This window comes from Leopardus geoffroyi, chromosome D3, assembly GCF_018350155.1.
Source record: "Leopardus geoffroyi isolate Oge1 chromosome D3, O.geoffroyi_Oge1_pat1.0, whole genome shotgun sequence".
NCBI lineage: Eukaryota > Metazoa > Chordata > Mammalia > Carnivora > Felidae > Leopardus > Leopardus geoffroyi.
The window spans coordinates 55,197,778-55,223,245 of NC_059339.1; the positions used below are offsets into that span (position 1 = coordinate 55,197,778).

General features: G+C 36.9%; 1 protein-coding gene across 10 annotated transcripts in view; it reads right to left on the bottom strand.

Annotated features, from left to right (window-relative positions):
* Nucleotides 1–25,468, bottom strand: part of NOL4 (nucleolar protein 4) — a 426,742-nt gene that overhangs the window by 55,419 nt on the left and 345,855 nt on the right. For 9 of the 10 annotated variants that reach the window (XM_045457208.1, XM_045457200.1, XM_045457199.1 and 6 more), the window contains one exon: nucleotides 15,705–15,885. In XM_045457208.1, the coding sequence (XP_045313164.1) occupies nucleotides 15,705–15,885 (181 nt within the window). Of the gene's footprint in view, nucleotides 1–2,622; nucleotides 2,713–15,704; nucleotides 15,886–25,468 lie in introns of all 10 variants that reach the window. The other variant, XR_006707305.1, reaches the window with a different exon arrangement.

The window sequence follows — 25,468 nt, forward strand, 5'->3', positions numbered from 1 at the left end:
ATGAAAGTGGAGATATCACAGTACCAGATATCAAGATATACTACAAAGCTATCGTAACCAAAGCTGTATGGTACTGGTACAAAAAAAAAAAAGACCCATAGATCAATGGAACAGAACAGAGAACCCAGACATAAACCCATGATTGTACGGTCAATTAATCTTCAACAAAGGAGGCAAAAATAGACAATGGGAAAAGGTCTCTTTAGCAAATGGTATTAGGGGGGGCCTGGGTGGTTCAGTCAGTTAAGTGATCAACTCTTGGTTTTGGCTCAGGTCATGATCTCACTGTTTGGGAGACTGAGCACCATGTTGGGATCTGTGCTGTCTGTGCAAAGCTGAATATGGCATTGTTGACTCACTGTTTGGAATTCCTCCCCCCGCCAAAATAAATAAATAAATCTAAAAAAATAAAACAAAACAAAAAACAACAACAAATGGTGTTGAGAAACCTGGACCATTTCCTTATACCATATGCAAAAATAAACTCAAAATGGATTAGAGCCCCCAATGTGAGACCTGAAACCATAAAAATCCTAGAAGGGAACTTAGGCAGTAATTTCTCTGACATCAGTCATAGTGGTGTTTTTCTAGCTAGGTCTCCTGAGGCAAGGGAAACAAAAGCAAAAATAAACTATTAGGATGACATCAAAATAAAAAGCTTCTGTACACCAAAGGAAACAATCAACAAAGCTAAAAGACAACCTACTGAATTGGAGAAGATATTTGCAAATGACACACCCAATAAAGGGTTAGTATAAAAAATATAGAAGAACTTATACAACACCAAAAGGCACTCCAATTAAAAAATGGGCAGAAGGCATGAACAGACATTCCTCCAAAGAATACATATAGATAGCCAAGATACACATGAAAAGATGCTCAACATCACTCATCATCTGGGTAATGTAAATCAAAAAGACAATGAGGCCTTTTTTCCCACCTGTAAGAATGGCTAGACTCAGTAACACAAGAACCAACAAATGTTGGCAAGGATGTGGAAAAAAGGAACCCTCTTGCACTGTTGGTGGGAATGCAAACTGGTGCAGCCACTGTGGAAAACAGTAGGGAACTTCCTCAGAAAGTTAAAAATAGAATTACCCTATGATCCAGTAATCACTCTCCTTGGTATTTACGAAAAAAATACAAAAACACTAATTCAAAGGGATACGGGCACGTCTACATTTATTGCCACATAATTTGCAATAGCCAGACTATGTATGGAAGCAGCCCAGGTATCCACTGATACGTGTATGTGTGCGTATAATGGAATATTACTCAGTCATAAAAAAGAATGAAATCTTGCCATGCTATTTGCAATACATGGATGGAACTAAAGGATACAATGCTAAGTGAAATAAGTCAGTGTAATACAATACCATATGATTTCACTCATATGTGGATTTAAGAAACAAAAGAAATAAAAGAGACAAACCAAAAAAAAAAAAGTCTCTCAAATATAGAGAACAGATGGTTCCCGAGGGGAGGTGGGTGGGGGGATGGGTTAAATAGGTGAAAGGGTTTAAAAGTACACTTACGGTGATGAGCACTGAATATAGAACACTGACAACTCACTACATTGTACACCTGAAACTAATACAACACTATGTTATGTTATACCAGAATTAAAATAAAAAAAATGTTTATTTTTACAATATTGCCCCAAGAAACAATAGAGTCACTTATATTGCCAGAAATAGGAACCAGAAAAAAATTTCTAAATTTAAGTAGTGTAAAAATTACTTTTAGATACATTCAGAGTACAGCAGTTCTTCCTTATCCATGGTTTCCCTTTCTAGGGTTTCAGTTATCTGGAATCAGTTTCATCCAGAAACAGATGATCCTCCTTTTGAGGTATAGTCTGAAGGTCAATAGTAACTTAATGCTAATGTCGTAATGCCAGTGTCATTCACCTCACTTCATCTCATCACATAGGCATTTTATCATCTCAAACCATCACAAAAAGGGTAAGAGAGCAACCACATTCATGTAACACTTATTACAGTATATTGTATAATTATTTTATTTCATTATTATTGTTTACTTATGCCTAATTTATAAATTACTAAATTTATAAATACATACACTTAAAAACATAATTTATAAATTAAATTTTATCATAGGTATGTAATAGAGGAAAATACATAGTACATCTAGGGTTTAGAACTATTCATAATTTCAGGCATCTCTTAGGGGTCTTGGAAATATCCCCTGTGGATAAGGAGGGACTACTGTACTCAAGAGGATCATTCCCTAATGAGTTTAAATCACCAGATATAATTTGTTTTCCCCTGAGGCCACTGAGATATTGGCCAGAATGTTAGTCACCACGCATTAATCATTTGTTAATTCTGAACTTGAGTGAGTGGACCAAACAATGACACAAGGCAGCTTTCACTCTGTGGACCCACATACTTCCACTAGTTCCAGAAACTATATGTGGATGGAAGCAGGGCTCTCAGAAGAAGCATTTGTATGTTAGCCAAGAACCAAATGTCATTTAAAATGACTGTGTGCCTTGAAACCACAAAAGGAAAATATTAGCATTGTAATTGTAATCATATTTGGCATTTGAAATTTGTTAACATGAAAGAGAAAAAAATAAGGCAACTCTGGCCTTCCTACCCTCTTGGAGTGATTCAGGCAGACAGACTCAAGATCTCTACTGAGGCAGGGGAGCAGCCTGGTGCCTATTTCAGGAAGGTGCATCAGTACCTGAACCCAGGAAAGAGGAATGTAGAAAATGGCTAATTCAATTTTCATACAGAGAGTGATATTTCTGACTTTCTAGAAAAGTAGAACATTCTGAACTCCCCAAAGAGCTCCTTCCTGAGTAGCAGCGGGCTGGTGAAGCCAGTAAAATTTAACCGGTTTGTGTAGACAGATTCCCAGAGGACATGACAAAGTTCAGAGGAGGTTGTAGAAGGAAAACAAGCCAAAGCAACCATTATGCACTCATAACACCTGGATAGCCCTGAACTGTATCCTAGAGAAAGGTCCCAGAATTCTAACGAGTCGCCTTTTCATTCCTTCCCTTCGGTGAGGAGGCACAAACACAAAAGCACAAAACAAAAGGAGGATCTTAAGAGTAAATAAAGACCCATTTTACTGTCGAGAAGGGCTTTTAAGAACCTGCTGCCAGAAAGCCTGATCAATATTGACCTGTAAAACCAGTTACATATGCTTGGTAGTCCAGGGAAAGCACAGGGCCGCTCCTTTCTTTTAGAGCCCTTTCTCTGTGGCTCCCTGACCTCACAATAACCTGGTGGAAGATTTGAGGGCTCAGTCAGATAAACTGAAAGCTGCTTCCATTTATTTTGCAGACAATTCCTATAATTTTCCTTCCATTTTTTCCAACTGATTAACATAATTTCCAATCATTAAAGTTTACAGATAAGCATCGTCTCTCTGAAGCTCTATGTTATCTCAGTACATATGTGTGTAAATCTTCCATAGTTTCACCTGAGTTCTAGGTTATTATCATGGTCCATGTGGGAAAAGCTGGAAAAATAGAATGAACTCAGTGGCATTTCAAACATTTTCAGTTTGGTCTTGTTTTCTCTAGATGGCACACAATTTGAAATTCTGTCACAATGAAATTCTTTTAAAATTGGTTTTGTTTCTAGTTTTAAAGCAATGCCAGCCTCTACCAAAGAAGTTTTCAACACCTATGGTACAACTTAGTAGCTCTTCTTGGAGCCCCTATATAGCTACAAAGTTAATTAAAGGCTGAGCAGTTTGAATGAAAAGCATTACTATTTAAGAATCACCATTTAAGTTTCCATAAAGCTATTCATTGACCTCACTCATTTTATTGAGAGAAAAACACATATATAATTAAATGCAAGGAGCTTAATGGAATAAATGTAGACAAAGTTCTTAAGTAATAAAACCATCTAAAGGTCAGTGTAATGGTGTAAGGTAAGAAGAGTAGTGTCTGGAATCAGCACTATCCAACAGAACTTTTTTTTCTTCCAATAGAACTTTTTGTGGTGATGGAAATGTTCAATTCAATATAGTACCCACCCACCTCTTTGGCAGCTGAGCACTTGAAATGTGTCCTGCTGTGACTGAGAAACTGAATTTTAAATTTTACTCAATTTTACTTAATTTCAGTTTCAATAGTCATATGTGGTTAATGGCTGCTGTATTGGATAGTGCAGAAGTGGAGAAACTTATATTTATAAGAAAAGAAAAGCAATCAAAATAAGGACAGAAAAGAGTAGAATTTAAGAGAGGAAAATATACTAATCAAGACAGCTCATCAGAGGAATTCACATGGAAGAAATGGGCTTTCTAAGAATAGAGTGCCACAAGTTGGACACCCCAATGGCACAATCTCCAGATACAAACGAAGTCTCCACTATGGGCCATAGAATGTGCATTGAAAACTAACTCAGGTTTATTGGAATCTACTGAGGTATAATAACTGCATAATCCCAATTATGTTGACTTTAATTAGATCGCATCGTCATCTTTTTTCACATATGTTATCATCATGTAGATCTTTCCATTGTGTAAATGACATACAAATTAACCATAGGGGATGGCTTAACCTCTGTGAGTCCCTTTTAGGCTCTACTTTGTAAAATCATTATCTACACAATTTTACATAATAGATCTTATGTATTTTTCACACAACAGAAACACCCAGCTGATCTTCTAGAGCAGGATGATGAGGGATCCCTCCCCATGCCTCCACACTACTTTGCATATGGCTAGTGAACCAGAAGAGGTTATAAAGAGGATAAGGTAAAGGTAAAAACGGTTCCCCAGGTAACTATGTAAATATTTCTCTCTTGAGTCAGAGGACTTAAAGCTGAATACAGTTTAAAACAGAATTTATGTATTTCAAAACATTTGTCTTAAATGTTTGATATGAAATACTTCTCTTCTTCCATTATTGTGCTTTTCAAGGTATTAAGAGAAAAAGAGAACTGTAAGAAGACATCCTCAACTGATTATTACTGTGCTCAGTTAGATTTAATTAAGTTCTCAAAAGTGGTACAGTATTTTATTGGAACAATTCCTTTATGAATCATTCATTTATCCATCTAGTATTCATTGAACATGAATATAAGCCAGTTATCTATCAACACTGGTGATATGAGAGTCAAAAAAAGTCACCTTTCCTGTCCTCAAACTGTGCACAGTCCAGTATAGAGAAAAGTAGGTAACTGGTTAAATAAGAGGCATGCCCAGGGCATCATGGGAACATACAGGAAGAAAACTTAATGGAGGAGGCAACTAGAAAATTATCATAGAGAACATAATAACTGATATGAGTCAGGTGAAGAGGAAGGCATTCCTGCATGAGATAACCCCATAAGACAGGCAACAGTAGGTGTTGATATGAAGAATTTATTTTAAAGTAATTGAATATGAGTTTTCTTGGGATATCTAGATCAAGCTACCTGGTAGATAACCAGATATAAAATCTGAAGATCAGGGCAAAACATGGGTGAGATATGCCACTCTTAGCATATTCTAAAACCCTAAGAGCTAGTCGGCTTCCTTTTGAGCAGTGTGCAGAATAAGAGGGTTAAAGGGACAAGAGCAGGAGGCTAGGAGAATCCCAGTGTGGAGGGCATGAAGAGAGAGAGAGAAAGCCCAGGAATGTGGCAGGAGAAGAATTATCTGAGGAGCAAAGTGAAATGAGAGTGTATTATCACAGAAGCCAAGAGAGTGGATGTTTCAAAGCTCTAAACATCAACACATTTAAATATAGCCAGGAAATCCAGTAAAACAAAAATCACCTATAGTTTAACAATAAGTGGGATCACTGACAAATTTTCCCTGACCAGTTTCAGCAAAATGGTGGGGAGGAGCCAGCTACAGTGGGTTGAAGAGTGAATGACAGATGAGAAGTCAAGACTGTACATGAATAGAAGTATTCCTCTGAAAATTTCAGATGAAGAGTGATGTTCAGAATGTTGATGCCTAGGGACATCACTATCCATACACAAAGTCAGTCGTATCACTATCAATGAGCTCTAGAATGGTGGTGAATCTTACGGCCGAGCTTCCTTAGACTCATAATTATAGGTTCTGATCCAAAGTATCTTTATGGCCAACAACGCTGAATATTAGTGAGGAGCAAAGAAGATAATGGATGTAAAGATTCGGGCAAACTAGAAATTACGACACAAATGTTAGTTATTATGGCCATTATTACTACAATTTGGTCTTGTTAAATTTCGGTCTGTATATCAGCCCAGTTTATATCAGAGTTGAAAAACAAATTGAAAAGTCTGCCTGATGGAGTTTGTGGAGAGGAAACATCAGTAGTTAACTTATGCATTATGCATATAATTTAGACTCAAGAGATCCAATGGATGACTGCAGCAAACTACAATTGCCCTCTTTAGACAGCTCAATGTGAACTTCCGGATAGAAAGAAAGCATTCCAAAGTCCTATGTAATTGGATTTGATAATAACGGGAGGATTGGCTGCTTGCTTGCTTCTCATTTCAGTTTGATAATTTGAATAAATTCTTTACACAAATTGTAACTGCTGTCATTTGGATAACACTCCAACTTGAAAATTTGGATCACTGGGTGCAGACCCTTGCCAGCTCTAAACAAATGGAGGTTGGCTAACAAAGGATTTGAAGGGCATCCTTTCCTTGCAATGGAAGTCTCCAACAGGGGCCAGCTTTTCCTGTTGCTACTGTATTCAAAATAAAGCAGAAGTTTATAAAACTTCTTGGAGGCTTCCTCCTTTACCCATAGAATCTTCAAATTCAGTATAGTTTTTCTTTTTGCCTCAGATTCCTTTGCTTTATCTAAAATAAACCCTTCACCCCTGCCATCCAATAAATAATTCTCTTTACACCTTTCTCACTTTTGGCACTATGTGTTCTATTTTTAAAAATCTATTATTCATTAAGCCAAAATGGTTGATCACTTATTATATTTATTCAGGGGATGTAATCGTGAGCAAGACAGAATTTCTGCTTTCAAGTACAGTGCTGGGGGCACCTGGGTGGCTCAGTCGGTTAAGCGTCTGACTCTTGATTTCGGCTCAGGTCATGATCTCCAGTTTGGGAAATCGAGTCCTGTCTCAGGCTCTGTGCTGACAAGCACTGAGCCTGCTTGGGATTCGCTCTCTCTCCTTTCTCTCTGCCCCCTCCCATGTTTGAGCTCTCTCTCTCTCTCAAAATAAATAAACTTAAAAAAAAAAGTATAGTGCTAGAATAGAGACATATCCAGGAGAATAATTTACTCTCCCAAAGGGCCACAAGGTGGCAAGGTACAGTAAAGTTTCCCAGAGGAAGTACTATTCAATCAGAATCTTAAAGGATTCTGATGTTTAGACGGGAAAAGAAAAAAATATTTTATCTCATTTTGATCTGTAAGTTCCCTGAGATCAGTGATTCTTATTTAACTTTGTTTCTCTTAAAGTGCCTGCCGTGGACTGAATGTTTGCCATCCTCTCAAAATTCATATATTGAAATCTAATCCCCAGTGTGACGGTATTTGGAGGTAGGACCTTTGTGAGGGTGCAGCCCTCATGAGTGGGAGTAGTGCCCTTATAAGGGAGACACCAGAGACCTCTCTCACTCCTTCTACCATGGGAGGACACAGTGAAAAGATGGCCAGCTATGAACCAGGAAGCAGGTTTTCACCAGATAACAAATCTGCCAGCACTGTGGTCTTGGACTTCATAGCACCCAGAACTCCGGGAAATAAATGTTTTTTGTTTGAGTTACCCGGTTTATGGTATTTTTGTTACAGCAGCTTGAATAGATTAAGAAAGTACCTATTTACAGTGATTTGAAAATAAGAACCCAAAACTACTATTAAATTAAGTCCAGGGGCGCCTGGGTGGCGCAGTCGGTTAAGCGTCCGACTTCAGCCAGGTCACGATCTCGCGGTCCGGGAGTTCGAGCCCCACGTCAGGCTCTGGGCTGATGGCTCAGAGCCTGGAGCCTGTTTCCGATTCTGTGTCTCCCTCTCTCTCTGCCCCTCCCCCGTTCATGCTCTGTCTCTCTCTGTCCCAAAAATAAATAAACGTTGAAAAAAAAAAATTAAGTCCAAATGCCGTGAGGGTATCCTTTCTCATCTTTCTGCCCTCCCATTCTTCTTGAACATGGTACAATGTATAGGGTTTGTGTTCTTATTATATTAGTTTAAAAGGTTTCACAAACATCTGTCTCCTTCAATCTTCACCTTCCTATTTAGGCTGCCTACACACATCATGCTTCCCAGTTAATGGTTTAAATTCTTCTTGTCTTCATCTGCCTTAGAAATTCAGAGGTACAGTGGGTTGCCTGGGTGGCTTAGTAGGTTAAGCGTCCAACTTCGGTGCAGGTCATGATCTCACAGTTTGTGGGTTCGAGCCCCATGTCGTGTTCTGTGCTGACAGTGCGGAGCCTAGAGCCTGCTTCAGATTCGGTGTCTCCCTCTCTGCCCCTCTGCTTGTACACTGACTCTTTCTCTCTCTCTCAAAAATAAATAAACATTACAAAAAAGAAACTCAGATGTGTAGCTAATTCACTTAGTTCTCTTGAAAGTAGCTGCTCCATTCTACACTTTTCAGAAGATCTCTACAAATCCCCAAATCAAGAATTCTCAAACTTAGATTAACCAGAGTTCTCAGCCATCAGATGCGATGCTGCATCTCATACAATGCTAATCTTCTGCTATGTCCTTTTTAGCTCTCAAGATTTATGTATATGTATATAGATCCTTTCTCCATCGCTCCAAATCTGTTACAGGGAATGACTATTCTGATGTCTTAAAAATGAAGCAAGAAGCTAAAGATAATACCGTGTTTAGAAGACAGAACGTTTGGGGTTTCCAGAATTTATGAAGAAAGTTCCCAAATAAAGGAAGTTGTGGGCCTGACCAATCAGGATGCCTTTTTGTGATAAAAACAAGCAAAAGCCAAGCACTATCAAAATAGCAGTAGCCACTGCCAGTGTTACAGGTAGTATGGACTTTTGAAAACCAGTAATGAGAGCTCCTTCACAACTGTAATTAGCCATTTGTGGTGCTACCGTTACTATAGCTAGAGTTATTTTTCAAATGTGAGGTAGAGAAATTCTCTTTGGCTGGAGCCTGAAGCTGTTATTTATCAAGACTAGTCTTTTGCCTCTTTTCTCGCTTGCTTTCTTTCTTTCTTTCTTAAACTCCCCTACACTCATCGCAAAGCCAATGCTCAAAGAAAGCCACCCATTTGAACGTTGGCATGTTGCACGCCACACTGGTTATTCTGTTAGTCCTGTTTCTTTGCTGCAGTACACAGTCTGGATTGTTCAGCATTGTCCTTTGCTGTGTCCTCAGGAGATCGTTATATCAATATATAAAAACCAAAATACATATGAACTAAATAACCAAAAAGTCAGCTTGTGTCACTTTGAGCAAGGTACCTAACTTTCCTGGCCTGTTTCTTTCTCTATAGCCTTTAAAAAATAGAGGTTGCTATCAAATTATTTCTCAGGTCCCTTTAGACCTTTCATGCTATGATAGGTTTTGGGGGGGAACTTACATCCAAGGTAAACCTCACCATAGTATTACAATACCTACATTTAAACTTCTAATTTATCAAACCTGCTTTCTAACCACTTACATGGTGGCATACGGAGGATCTATACCAGATTCCCTATGTGGCTTTTAAGTAGCACTGAGCAATAAAACTGAGGAATGGATACCAACGTAGTATGATAACATATGTGTGTGAATGTGTGTAGGGGCATGTAGTGTGTGTATGTCGCCATACGCTGTGGTACATCCTTCAAAGGACAAACTCAGGATGCTAGGAAAATTATGACTACATTTTATCCAGGCTTTGAGTTCAGGATTTAAAAGATGACTAGTAAATGCGGGACATAGGGGTGAAAAGGGCAGGCCAAAGAAAAGTTCAGGTGGGTGAACCTTGAGGCATAAAAGGGCTAGATAACATCATTTTCCTAAAAAGAAAGAGAGCCATAGAGCCAAGAAGAACCAAAATTTTTTCTTTTTGGATCATTGCTCATTAATAATTCATAGCAATTTTTTCCTTTAAAGTCCTTTTCAGTATTTATTCATGATTGGCAGTTGCCCGTTTTCTCCTCTCCTCAAAAAACTCAAAATATCCTCCCTTGTATCTTTAATCTTTTCCATCTTTGCATATATTATCTTTCTTCCCGCCAGTAACTATCTGCCGTTTTTATGAAAACACAGTGTTCATCCAATTTGCTAAATAAATCAAAGGAACAAAGTGGGGCATGTATGTGTTTCACAACATCCCGTGCTCAGAAGAGTCCCATGTGGGGTGCCTGGGTGGCTCAGTCAGTTAAGCATCTCACTCATGATTTCGGCTCAGGCCATGATCTCAGAGTTGTGAGATCAAGCCCCCCATCAGGCTCCATGCTAAGTGTGGAGCCCACTTAAGATTCTCTTTCTCCTTCTCTCACTTCCCCTCTTCCATGTGCACGTGCAGGCTTTCTCTCTCTCTCTCAAAAACAAAACACAGCAAAACAAACAATGAAAACACACACACACACACACACACACACACACAAAATAACCAAAAAACTAACCATGCTTTGTGTAATGCTCTGTTATCACCATCTTGATATTAATTTTTAAATAAGAGGCTCCACATTTTCATTTGGCATTGGGTTTCCAAAATTACATAGCCATTTAGGAAGCAAAGGTAAATTATTTTGGTTGTATTTGAGTAGAGGTAAGCAATATTCAATTTGTCCTGCATTCTTTTATATGTCACTTCCATGTCCAAAATTTTGTCCACTTCTCTTCATTTTCAGTACTACCACTACCTATAATCCAAGTTACCATTGCCTTTTTCTGGTGTTACAGAAATAACTAATATTAGGCAACATAGATACAAGAAGTTGCTAGAGGGGCACCTGGGTGGCTCAGTTGGTTAAGCATCCAACTTTTGATTTCCGCTCAGGTCAGGTTGGTGAGATTGAGCCCTGAGTCAGGCTCTGTGCTGACAGCATGGAGCCTGTGTGAGATTCTCTCTCTCTCTCTCTCTCTCTCTCTCTCTCTCTCTTCTGTGCTGACAGCATGGAGCCTGTGTGAGATTCTCTCTCTCTCTCTCTCTCTCTCTCTCTGCCCCTCTGCTGCTCACGCATGGGTGTACTCTCTCTCAAAAATAAACATTAAAAAAGTTACTAGAGATAAAGAGCGATATTTTATAACGATAAGAGAGACAATTCATTAATAATATATAACAAAAACAATATATATATATATACATATATATATAAATACACACACACACACACATGATGACAGAGTCCCAAAATAAATGAAAGGCTGTTAGAAATGAAGGTAAACAATTCAATAATAATAGTGGGAGACTTCAATAACCTTTCAATAATGGGTATTATAACTAGGCAGATGATCAACAAGAATATAGAAAACTTGAACAACACTATAAACCAACTAGATATAATATACATTTACAAAGACCCCACCACAGATGGGGTGCTAAATATTCTGTGTTTAGAAGAATACACATCATTCTTAGGTAAACATGGAACATTCTTTAGGACAGATCACAATCAGGGTCATAAAACAAACTTTTAACTTGAGGATTGAAATCTATAAAGTATGCTTTCCAGCCACAATGGAATAAAAGTAGAAATCATTAAGAAAAATTGGGAAATTTATAAATATATGGTGATTAAATACAATATTCCTAAATAACCAGTGGGTCAAAGAAGAAAAAATAAATTAGAAAACATTTTAAGGTAAATGAAGACAAAACACAATATGGCTATATATAAAGAAGAAAAAAATAAATGTCTTAACTTTTCAGCTGAAGACACTGGAAAATAAGCACAAACTACACTTAATGTAAGCAAAATGAAAGAAATAATAAGTATGGGAGTAAAAAAACAATGAAATAGAGAATAGAAAAAAATACAGAAAATAAATAAAGCCAAAAGCTGTTCTTTGAAAAGATGAAGAAAACTGACATGACTTTAGCTAGAGTGACCAAGAAGAAAGGTGAGAACACTCAAGTAACCAGAATCAGAAATTAGAGAGGGAACACCACTACTGACCTTATGAAAACAAAAAGGATTACAAATGAATTCTATGAATAATTGTGTCAATAAATTAGATAATTCAGTTGAAATGGACAAATTTCTGGAAATACACAAACTACCTGACTCAAGAAGAAAGAGACAATATAAGTGAACCTATAATAAGAGAGTTAGTGATTGAAAACCTGTCAGAAAAACCCAGGCACAGATATCATCACTCCTCAACTCTACCAAACATTTAAATGATTAATACTGCTACTTTACCCACTCTCCAAAAAATAGAAAAAAATATAGGATAATATTTTAAGGAAAGCATTCCATCTACAATAGCATCACAAAAGGAAACAGCAATCAAAGAAGCATAAAGCTTGTAGTGTAAGCATGACAAGACATAGTTAAGAAAAATTTTTAAAGATTGTTAATAAATGAAAAGACATCTATCTCATTTTGAGTTATTTCCTCAAAATGTTAATCATAGCGTTGCCATAAGAATAAACCAGCAAGTCCTCTTGTAGGTATATACCCAAAAGAATCATAACATATATACACAAACTTGTACATAAATGTTTACAGCGTTATTCATAGTAGCCCCAAAGTGAGAAAAATCCTAGTCCCCACGAGTTGATGAATGACTAAAAAGCATATGGCATGGCCACAGAATGGAACATTATTTGGCAATAAAAAAGAATGAAGTATTGATACATATTATAATGTAGATGGACCTTTAAACCATCATGCTAAATGAAAGATGTCTGACATAAAAGACCACATACTGTATGATCCATTCATTATATAAAATGTCCAGAATGGGAGTGTTTCTGGAGTCAAAAAGTAGATTAGTTCATACCTAAGGATATCACACACTTTAGTACTTGCTTCCTTTACACAGATTGTTAGCTCAGTGTTTTTCATGCTAGGAAAAAGGCAAGTGCTGTCTAGGCATTATTATTTTTTTTAATTGGGGCAAGTTCAATTAATTTTTCCACAAAATTGCAAAACATATCTTCAGAGGACTGTGTAAGGATTCAACGGAGATTACGCGGAAGCTCCAGAAGGACTTGCTAAGTGGTAGCTATTGTTATTAGTTGATGCTAAATAATTTAATAAATGAATGATTTTTCAAGAATAAAAAATATGATTTCTATCTCTAAAACCTATAGCCAATGCACTCCCCCCCCCAATTCTTTTGATAAGGTTTTGATAAGTCCTGAAATACCTATCAGGTCTTACTTCCCATGTCGAATATTTAAAAAGAATTGTCAGTTTCCAGCTTTGTAGGCTAAAAGGAATGCTCAGGTTTTGTTTGTTTTCCCCTTCTGGTATTAAACTTTCTCTTTCCTTCTGACTTGTGCACTAACTACAAACAAAACTTGAAAAAAGCTGATAAGGTTCCCTAGCTTTGGAAAAACTGAATATACACTTAAAACTTAGTTTCTTCCCAAATGAGATGCTTTCTTTTTTTCCTTTCAACTTGGGGCACCCCTCTTTTGAGTTGAAAGTAACTGCTTCAGACGAAAGCTCAGTGATTCTGTCCTTAGAGCACATTTTAAAGCAGACCAAAGAGCCCCAGCCTTCAAGGCAGAGTAACCCCCGAACACACTCAGGGCATATTTGCAGTATTATAAAAGTAAATGATTTTGAGTATATACTCCTTCGACATTAATAATGCAATTTGCTCTGAAATCTATTAAAAGCCCACAAGCCTAATTAAATATTAAAATTGAAATTGGTATTTTTTCAGGCAATTTTCAGTGGAAGAAGAAATATGTTTAAAAAAAAAAAACAAAAAATGCATTGAATTCTCACTGATACTACCAATTCAAATACACGATAATGGGAGTTTTCCTTAAACATATTGCTTTTACGTCTATATCTACTTTGCCCCTTGCTAAAAATCCCAACTTTCACAGACATCAAAATAATTACAACTTTGCTTTAAACCACAATACAAAGACAACAGCCCAAAATAATATGATTACTGAAAATAGTTTAAGGTTTTATCGTAGGCTTGCATGCTGTGGAATCAAATTATGGTTTTTGAGATCACTTGGAAAATTGCCTCTGTGTGGGGGCTATGCCAACTGCTCGTGAACACAGATAAAGTTCATGTGCATCATTTTACTTTTGATATCAGGAATTTTTCAAGTCAGTTTGCTTCACAATTATGTATTTAAACTGTTCAAAGTTAAGTTTTTTAAAATAAATATATAAAAACCAACTATGCTTTCAGAATTCTGCTTATATTCCTTTCTCCAAACTGTTCTCCCGCATTCCTGCGTCTATATACACTTCAAAAAAAATTATATAAGTCCTTCTTTAATGAATATTAGCAAACTGTGGTACTTTTCACCACTTGGAGTATATATACCTGCATATTACTCTCTTGTTTGGATGCACTCAAAATGAGTCAACGAACCATCAATTGATAGACATTTTTATTGGTAATCCTTTTTTTCTTGCATTTATAAATAACACTACAATGAATACCCTTCCGCATATATCTTTTTGTATTTTTGCCCATATGTGTCTGAGATAAATTCCTAACAAGAGATTCCTAAAGAAATTGCTGGACTGAATGGTAAATGCATACTTAACTTTTCTAGAAACTGCCAAATTCCACCCCAACTTTTTGCATTTTTACAAGCTGTGCATGAGAGTCCTCATTTCCCCCACAGCCTTGTCAAAGGAATATTGTATAAATATTTGGATTTTTGCTAATCTCCATTTCTCTTTATTAGAAGTGACCGGGGTTGAGTAATTTTACCCATATTTAAGGGACATTTGCATGGCTTTCTTTGGGAAATTGTGAGTTTACTTTCTAGCCTTATGTTGTAATATATAATTTTGGGTATTTCTTTCTTTTTAGAAGAACTTCATGTATTGGCTTATTAACCTTTTGTAGCTAACAATGTTACCAATTTATGATTTATTTTTACACATAAACACATAGTGTTTTTTTTGTCATGCAAAAGTGTGTGTGTGTGTGTGTGTGTGTGTGTGTGCATGCATGTGTGTAATGAAACTTATTTTTTCCCTGAATTTTAAGTATAGTGTAGGAAAGCACTTCCTACGACCCAGTAATAAGAAATTCACCCACGTATTTTATTCCTTTTCTATTACATATTTGCAATTCATTTTGGTATATAAGCTCAAGAAATTCCTAACAATTTACGAAGAATGAGCTGGTATGAGCTGGCCCCAGTACACCATTCAGTGCTGGTGGTGCATGGATAGCCACTGTTCGTTTCTCTGTGTTGTTTCCACGTGTATGTTCTTAGGTTTACTGTGTGTGTTTTATCAAGTAAAGTTCCTGGTGCCTCATATTTTCCAAACCAAAAACCTCTTTGAACACTGAGAAAATGTGTCATTATTCTTGATGAATAGTGCATTACAGCTTTGGGGGGAAGAATGTATAACTATTTGGTAAAAAAATTTTTTTGCTATTTCACTAGTTGAGATTTTTTTTTTTTTTGAGTACAAAATACCAATTCTCCAGTTGCGTAACTGTGCTGCCACTTTCAGAAACAGCAACAGAATAGGGAGATATCCGGGTAGGGAGACAAATATTCTGTATTAAATGGTCTTGTTTTTAGCAGATTGGCACTGTTGCTTATCAAGGCATATTCATTTTCTTCTCTCAGATTTAGAGAATTTGGTATCCCCAAATGGACAGAAAAAGCACAATAAATAGTAAAGACTCACCACTACTGGAAGCATCATTCAGATTAAGCAGTCCCCCTCCTAGACCTCTGTAACTATGGTAACTGTAGGTCCCATTGCCGTTGATGTACAACACCTCCTGGGAGCCTGAAACAGCTGAGGTTGAGTAAGTGGCCTGGGCCGCCTCTGGTTTACACTGTTTGTCAGCTGGGGCAGATTCGTCCTGCAATGACAACAGCATTCCATTATTTGTCAAGTCACTGTACTATTTCGCCTTGACTACGACCATCTCATTGTTATCTACAGGTCGGCACTGAATAAGAAAAAAACATACATATATGGTCAACATCCAGTTGGCACACATGCACGTTTTCAACAACTTGGCTAAAAGGAAGTAACGATGCTAGACAGATTGGAGGTGGAGCAAAATTTGCAAGCAATTTCCAACTGAATTTATTTTAAATCTTTTTTTTTTTTTTCCAACGTTTATTTTATTTTTGGGACAGAGAGAGACAGAGCATGAACGGGGGAGGGGCAGAGTGAGAGGGAGACACAGAATCGGAAACAGGCTCCAGGCTCTGAGCCATCAGCCCAGAGCCCGACGCGGGGCTCGAACTCACGGACCGCGAGATCGTGACCTGGCTGAAGTCGGACGCTTAACCGACTGCGCCACCCAGGCGCCCCAGCCAACTGAATTTAAAATTACATGAAGAGAGTTGTTCACAATAGCCCAGAGGTGAAATCAACCTAAATGTATATTATCATATATATAATAATATAATATTATGTACACTATGTCATTATCCTATATATTACATATATATTCCTCCACAGTAGAACACAGACAGGTCTTATATATTCAGCTTAAGCTTATTAAATGAGTAAAGCTTATCAGAACATTGATAGGTGAATCCACGATGTTTACCCATGGATTTTTTTTTTATGCGTATGACTTCTCTTTTCTATAAAGAAATAGATTTTAACTACGCTCCATGGAACTGTAAGGCTTCTGGGGGGAGATGACTCAGAGTGTTCCAGAGATTGTGGGATGAGGGCACAAAGACGTGCCGTTATGCCGTGTCCGATCTACATTCATAAAATCACTGCATCTACAGCATTATGAAAACCACCAGGCTGTGTGAAGTATTCTTTCTGTGAAGACATGTCGCCATTGAAACTCTGAAAGAAGGCAGAATATTCGATTCTTCAAAGCAATTTTGGGGTCCCTGGTAGGGGCTAGCCTCAAACAATTCCACTACTTGCATAACTTCCCAGTTTCCTGATTGAAAATTAGTTGGGCAACATGATAAAATCTGAGTTCCCAGTTTGGCAAAATTGGTGGCCTTTCTGAACGTCCCAGTCTATTTTTCTGTGTTTGAAAAATGACAATAAAATACACTTATAGGAGGAGTTTCTTCATGATGAGTAAAAAGAGAGAAGAGAGAAGGCATTGTCTCCACAATATTTGCTCACTGATTCTTTGTAGGATAGAATTAATTCGTATTATTAAACATGCTATTTTTAAAATTTGCCTAGTCTTTCATTATTAACTGTTATTCCAAACCACAGTAACTGCATAGAGCAGGCAGATAATTAATTCCATTAATAATCAAAACAGGCCTTGTAGGGAGTCATTTGTGTTCAAACACAGATTTGCATTATTAATGTTCTTGGCAGTCCACTATATGCTGAGAAATAAAACATATGAAAGCCTCAATAAAATCTGGTCTGCAGTATCTTTTGGACAAAAGTTTAATATAAAGTTAATTCGTGTTTTTCTTATGAACGATTGCTGTTACTGGCTTCAAAGAAGCATAGATTTTAATGACATAAAAAAATAAATATCCCCTAGAGTCACATTTTACCTCTGTAAGCAACTTTTAATTATTAGTTCCCAAACTTCTCAAGGCTGACAGCTTGCCCCTGGGTTGCTATGAAGATTATTTTTAAAATGGGATAATATCAATATTTTATAAGACTGCATATTCAGGCATTGAAATAAATTTCATTCCTCAAAAATCAGACACAATCCTATCCTGGCTTTTATGAGACGTATTTCAATTTTCTGTTAAAAATTCCATAAAAATAAGATAGCGTCAGTGATTTAAGGACCACCAGCAGTGTACTAGATAATGCAGTGTTGCTTTGATTCAGATTTCTTTGATTAAAAATATACAACGAATTAAAGAAGTGCTTACAGTAACTTCTGTAACAAGGCTTTGGCCTTATCGATAAATATAGCCTTGATGTATTGAAGTGTGCACATTTCACAAAATATAGGCTTGTAATAGGATTTGTGATTACTTATAGATGGAAGGCAAGATTGGGAATGATTTGACATTGTCACTGTCTTTGGGAAGACTGGTTTGTACTCTTTTGTACCTTATCCTCAGAAACTGGACAGAGACAACTAGACTTTGCAGAACCTGATTGGCACTTGGGCCATATAGATTGAATTCCTTAAGTGCAGATGCCTAAGGAATCCTTTACTCAAGTAATTTAGACAGATACTTAAAAAAAAAATAAATTTGATTGGTTCCACTCAATTTTTTGACAATAGATTCCAAAAAACTTTGCTTGGAAAATGTTACAATGTCTTTATTATGTCTCCCAAGAATTCTACGTTTTCTTAGACTATATCTTCTACCGTCTATCATGTTTATTGTATGTTTTCATTAAGTCTTCTCTATCTAGACTTAGAAAATTCCAGTAAAGTGCACTGCTAGATTTAATAATTCAGATACCTTTCTTCTTTTTTGCCTTTTACCTTACATCGTTATGGCAATTAGAAGTTGTAAGGCAATGTTGCATCGATATTGAATTACATTTTTAGTTCATCATTGGTCAAGGAACTTGTGATCCACCTTTTTAAGGTGAAGAAGCTTGCACAGACTTTAAAGAAGCTTATCACTGCAAAATAGTAAACATATGGATAATTCAGGCATCAATTTGCCTGAGCTTTCTGCAAGATTGTTATTGGATTTCTCCTATCTTTTCATGCTCTTTGTAGTCTATATGACAGAAGCGTTTTTACTTAAGTTAAAGCTCTAAATTTATCCTTTGATTTATTAGTACTGGTGGGGCAAGCAAGTACAATTTATTTCACATATAAACTACTGGAAAACATCTCCACTTTCTAAAAGCTTCTCTTCTTCCATTTGATAGCAAGTGTTCCAGAACTAAGTACATTGCTAAGAGTTTATGGGGAAATTCATAAAAGATCTGAGAGAATCAAAGCTTCCATTAAAACTGCTTAGAAAAAAAAAGTCTGCACTTAAAGCAAATGTACTTACTATTTGAGATGATGAGAAGTGATTGACGATGCCAACAATAGACACACACACACACACACACACACACACACACACACTCATATATATAGTAACACTCAGGGAGTCATTTATTTCGTTCAGTTAGGAGCATTCCATACAATCTTCTCCCCCTGTTGGCCATACAAATAATTAAGATGCCAACGCAGAAGACTGTTCTTTGCAAAGATGCTCCCAAACCCACTAAGATAATAAGGAAAAATATCTTTTGACCAAATCCAAGTAGCCTAAAGATAAGATGTGAAGTAAGAGAGAAGGTAGATTGTGTTTCTGACTTGAGAAACCACAACCACAGCAAGATAGCTGTTACTCAGAGTTTTATCAAACTCTTAGAATAACAGGTTATTACATTAACAGACTCTCTTTGTAGCATTATTTACACACACACACACACACACGATTTTTTAAACAATAAAGATTTGAGAACTATTGGCTTAAATATAAAACACAAAATAAATATAGTCCCCAACCCAGTAAACATAGATATATGGTTGGCAAGAACGGCAAGAATTACATCGCAAAGTAATCTGCTCTAAAATTCTTCCTAATGGCCATCAAGTTTTATTACCAAAATAAACGTACAGACTTAGCATTTAAAAATTTCAACTTTGGGGCACCTGGGAGGCTTAGTTGGTTAAGTGTCTGACTCTTGATTTTGGCTCTGGTCATGATCTCACAGTTCATGGGATTGAGCCCTACATCGGGCTCTGTGCTGATAGCCTGGAGCCTTCTAGGGATTCTCTCTCTCCCTCTCTCTCTGCCCTTCCCCCTGCTTCCATGCATATATACCCTCTGACAAACATCAAAAGAATTTTAACTTTACATTTAATTATTGACCCAAAAAATCATATTAAAAAATATCTTTTTCTATAGGTTTCTATAGGTTTCTGCCATTTAATTATTGACCCAAAAAATCATATTAAAAAATATCTTTTTCTATAGGTTTCTAACACTCAACTTTGGTTTCCTTTGTTAATATGACCATAATGAAATGTAAAAGTAATGTTCCTTTGAGGTAGTAAAACTGGACAGCAGATACAAATATTTTGGTCACTGATTTTTTTTTGAGAGAGAGAGAGAGAGGTGGAGAGGAGAGAGACAGAGAGATTCCCAAGCAGGCTCCAAGTGCAGAGCCCCATGCGGGGCTTGAACCCATGAACCTTGAGATCATGACCTGAGCTGAAGTCAGACGCTTAACCGACTGAGCCACCCAGGTGCCCTGGTCATTGATTTTATATGCATATTATATTAATTTTGGCCTCAGAAAAATCGATTTTAACAAAGCAATACCAAATTGGCATCTTAAATATTAAATTTTAATATATTTTGGGAACAAAAATGTATTTTCCTAATCATATGGTATTTTTGTTTCTCCTGAGATATTTTTCCTCCTGAGTTTTTAAAATATTTTAAAAATCTACATTTATAACAACTCAAAACATCTTTAAAACCATACCTTTATTTGCAATTTTGGCTCTACTGATTAAAAAGAAAAAAAAACTTTCTTAAATTATTTTTTTCTTAATCCCCTTTAACCTAATATTCTCTTTTGGTAAGATAGTTGCAATGCTTTACCTGGTGATACCATGGCAGGCATGGTTTCAGATATTACCAATGTAACTGTCATACTCAAATTCTTACTTCTAATATTGGCATTCTCTCTGAGGCTCATGCCTGAACAACCGGAAATGCAGGCATATCAGATTTAATATCTTGAACTTAAATTTATGTTTTCTTTCCTCCAGATATCTCTTGCAAACATTTTTAATTAAGAAACAAAACAAGACCTGTTCTATCACCAATGAATATATCTTGTTCTGTTAATGCATCACACCAAGATTTATTTTTTCTCCTACACTAGGCTTCTCTCAGTCAAACCACACCCATGTCCTCGTGGCTCCATTTTGGAAAGGACCCTCATTGGTTGGCATACATCTGAGAAACCCTCACTGAGAATACAAAATTCAGAGCCCCATAATCTCTCCTTTGGGCTAATGGGATAACCTCCTGACCAGTGCTTTCCCCTTGACATCTTGTCCACATCTTCTCAAACGTATCTTTTAAAATCATTTATCATGTTGAATTCTCTTTCAAGAGTTTGAGATTTCTTTCTTCTTGGAGAACAAAACCCAGAGCTGCTGGCATCCAAAGCTCTTCAGAGTTTGAGAACAATCCTGGCAGCCACATTTTCTGTCACTTCCTCTGATAACACTCCATACTCTGGTCATAACTTAAAGTGGCAAAAAAAAAAAAAAAGCACGGAAATATTCTGAGTCATCTAAATGTGCCATTGGGCACCAATACATAGGAATTTTCTCATAATTAATTTTTTCAGAGAATCAGCGCCGGTTTCATTGATCTGTCATATGATTTTGTTTTTTAGTTTCCATATCTTTTATTTATGCTCTAATCTTTATTATTTCCTTACTTCTGCTGGTTTTAGGTTTTATTTGAATATTTTATATCTGATGATGGTTTGTCATTTAATTTTTAATATTGTTTGCAAAATTTTAAGGTATGTATCCAATGTTGAAGAGCAAACAAAGTTTTTTTCTTAAAAGTCTTATTTCAAAGTTTCTTGGGGTGCCTGGGTGGCTCAGTCAAGTGGCCAACTTCGGTTCAGGTCATGATCTCACTGTTAGTGAGTTCGAGCCCTGCGTCAGGCTCTGCACTGACAGCTCAGAGCCTGGAGCCTGCTTTGGATTCTGTGTCTCCCTGTCTCTCTCTCTGTCTCATGCTCTGTCTCTGTCTCTCAGAAAAACTGAATAAAGTTTAAAAAAAATTAAGTTTACTTTTTGTGTGAAATCAAAAAGTGTTATATGAATAAATCAGGCTTCGCTACGGCTTTCATCAAACTAATGGAGAAAGATAGTATTTTCCTTCTTCATATTCTAACCTAAATTCCAGAGTAACAAAGTATTTTTTCTCCTTAAATCTCTAATAATATCCCCCAGCCACCATTGAACAAAAGAAACAAGACCTATTTATGTAAAATTCTTGTACCTCTTCTGTATACAATTATCTTTATGAAAAAAATGCAAGAAGAACAAATAGAGACTAAAAGATATCATAGGAGAGAACAAAGACTTCAAATGTATATAAATGAGCTCTTCAGTCCTCAGGTTGCTATAGACCAAAAGACCTTGAACCAAATATCCTACAGAAGATGGGAAATTCAAAGTGTCAAGACAATTATATTCAAACAATTAAAATTTCCCTCAAAGCAAAGACCTAAACATGATGGCTATGTCAAAACCTCTAGCTATAAAAACATTATAGCTATCATAAAAATTCAGAATATTATAGCTTTAACCAAATTTAGAACAAGTATTTTTAGTATTAAACTTTGAGAATCACAGTGGCGCCTGGGTGGCTCAGTTGGTTAAGCTGAGTCCAACTTCGGCTCAGGTCATGATCTCCCGGTCTGTGAGTTCGAGCCCCGTGTCGTGCTCTGTGCTGACAGCTCAGAGCCTGGAGCCTGCTTCTGTCTCTCTCTGACCCTCCCCCATTCATGCTCTGTCTCTCTCGGTCTCAAAGATAAACAAACATTAAAAAATATTTTTAAGTTTGGGAAGCACAATAGAAGCATTAAGATTTTTTTTTTAGAGCAGTTAACCATTAGCTACTACATAAGAATCCTATTGACATAATGGTATCAGAAGATTAAGGCTAAATCTGCACACTGGCCACCTAGGGTATGATGCTGGGCAGCCTGAAGAGGTATGTTATTTTATCTACAATGTGATCAAATCTGTGATCCATAAAGGGGCTTCATAAAGGGATTTAATTAGTTTTTGGCAGTTATCAATTCTGATATTTATTTTATTTTATCCATATAGAATATCCATATATTATTGGCTAATGCTGAAATAAACTAATAGGTATTAATACAGTTGTGATTAACGTTTTAGTACAAATTAAAATAATGCGTGTCACATTCAAAGACAAGAGAAATAAACTTTCTTTTCATTTCCGTGGGTATCAGTTTTTCTAAAATACACGACTAAGCTGCAATTTATGTTAAAACTATGTTTTAACACAGTTTTATGTTATGTTATGTTGAAACTTTAGATTCCTTCTCACAAATGGCTACATAAACATAAGTCAACAAAACTCAGGCTAAGAACTTTAAAAGGGAGCCCTCACATACTATTTATTTATCCCGGATGTCAGTTACCCAAAATCCTCTCAGTATGGTCCTGGGAGTTTTCATCATTGGCTTAAGAAAATTAGACTGAACTAGAAAGCAGAGATATGAAAAATACAATTAAAGTTAAAAACAACAACAACAAGTGGCCATGGCAGATAATTTTCATCTTTCCACATTTCTTTTTGAGCAAACAGAGAAACTTGACTAATGATGCTGTTTCCACACTGATGTTGCGAGGTAATCCCAGATGATTTCAAAATTAGAAACAGGCGTGCCAGCGTGGTTGCCTGAGCAGAATGAAGAACAATCCCTTCCTAACGTCACTCTACATGATGGATTCCTTCATAGCTACTTTTGTCAAACGTTACATTCAATCATATAGTAAACATAATTCCATCCAAATTGTGTACCTTGAAGGAGCCACATAATTGAGATGTTAACACCTACACGTTGGAATAAAAGCTTACAGGTTATTCTAATTTGATTTCATCTGGGTGTACAAATTACCCACCCATCTGGATATTTTAAGTGTATTAATTATGAAATAGTCAAACTAAAGTAATTAGAAAAGCCATCAAAATGGTGATGCCTGAATCACCGAGTCATAATGCTTTTATATTAGTGTGAAATTAACTTTTAAAGGGAACATGCATGAGACAACATGAAATGAACTGAAAATAACCTAGTGATAAATTTAACATGCAGTGCTTATGCCTGACTATGTATGGGTGTGTGTATACATAAACAAAACACTATGTTTTTTTGTTAACGTTCCTCTCCCGAATAGTACTACTTCTGTCACTTGTCACTTAGTTATGTAACGTGCGCTGATCTACCATGTTGACTGTGGGTGTAGGGTATATAGTAAGAAAAGAAATAGCACCATTGGCATATTTCTTCATACATCAGGTTTAAAGTTTAGGGGCGCCTGGGTGGCGCAGTCGGTTAAGCGTCCGACTTCAGCCAGGTCACGATCTCGCGGTCCGTGAGTTCGAGCCCCGCGTCGGGCTCTGGGCTGATGGCTCAGAGCCTGGACCCTGTTTCCGATTCTGTGTCTCCCTCTCTCTCTGCCCCTCCCCCGTTCATGCTCTGTCTCTCTCTGTCTCAAAAAAAAAATAAACGTTAAAAAAAATTTAAAAAAAAGTTTACAATTTTATTTACATCTATGATGAAAAACTAGTTTGTTGTTCAAGAAGTCATTAATTTTTAGGAGTGCTCTAACTTCTCAAAAATATACACAAGTAAATCCACTAATGTTCTTGGCGGCTGTGTATTTGTTGTAGTGGTATTATCTTCCTTAAGATATTGGCTTATTTGGGGCGCCTGGGTGGCACAGTCGGTTGAGCGTCCGACTTCAGCCAGGTCACGATCTCGCGGTCCGTGAGTTCGAGCCCCGCGTCAGGCTCTGGGCTGACGGCTCAGAGCCTGGAGCCTGTTTCCGATTCTGTGTCTCCCTCTCTCTCTGACCCTCCCCGTTCGTGCTCTGTCTCTCTCTGTCCCAGGAATAAATAAACGTTGAAAAAAAAAAAAAGATATTGGCTTATGTTATCCTTCTCCATAATAAATTTTGGTAGAAACGGTATAACTAAGCTTCTCCTTTTCTTCCATTTTGCTTCTCTTTGAGTCTGCTCTTTTCTATGCATAATTTCCCTTGAAGATCTCAGCTGCGTTTATCCCTTCATCTATCCCTTCTATACCAAAGACCCCTAAATCTCAATCTGTAGTTAAGACCTTTTCCCGAGTCATTTTCAACTACTCACTGGACATAAATACCTGAATACCCTGCATGTGCTTCCTAATCAATACGTCAAAATTGTACACTTTCTTCTCATACTTTCACTTCTCCATCCATAATTTGCTCTGCCTCCTGAATTTTGGATTTCTGTTAATGATACCTTCATCCAGTCTCCTGAGCTAGAGATCGGTGCCATATTGAATAGGCCCTGTTTTTATTATCTCATATGTACAACACAGGATGAATTCTCATACAATTATTTAAAACAATGTTCTATTGAATGTCTTATTTAGTAGGCTACACATCCAGCTAGGTGCTGAAGATAGATCATCAGATAAAATAGGCAGAATCCCTGCCCTCAAGGGACCTATAGAGGTAGGGGAGGAGAAAGAGAGTAGGCAAGAGGAAGAAATGACAACTATAATATGTAATAAGTTCAGACAGTGGTAACCATGAATAATGAAAGAAAACATGGTGATATAAAAGAATAATTGGAGATGGGTGTCCAAGAGGGAAGGCCTTTCTGAAAGAAGTACATAAGCCAAAAGGTAAAACTGGTAGAAAAGAGGCAGTCATATGAAGAGACGGGGGA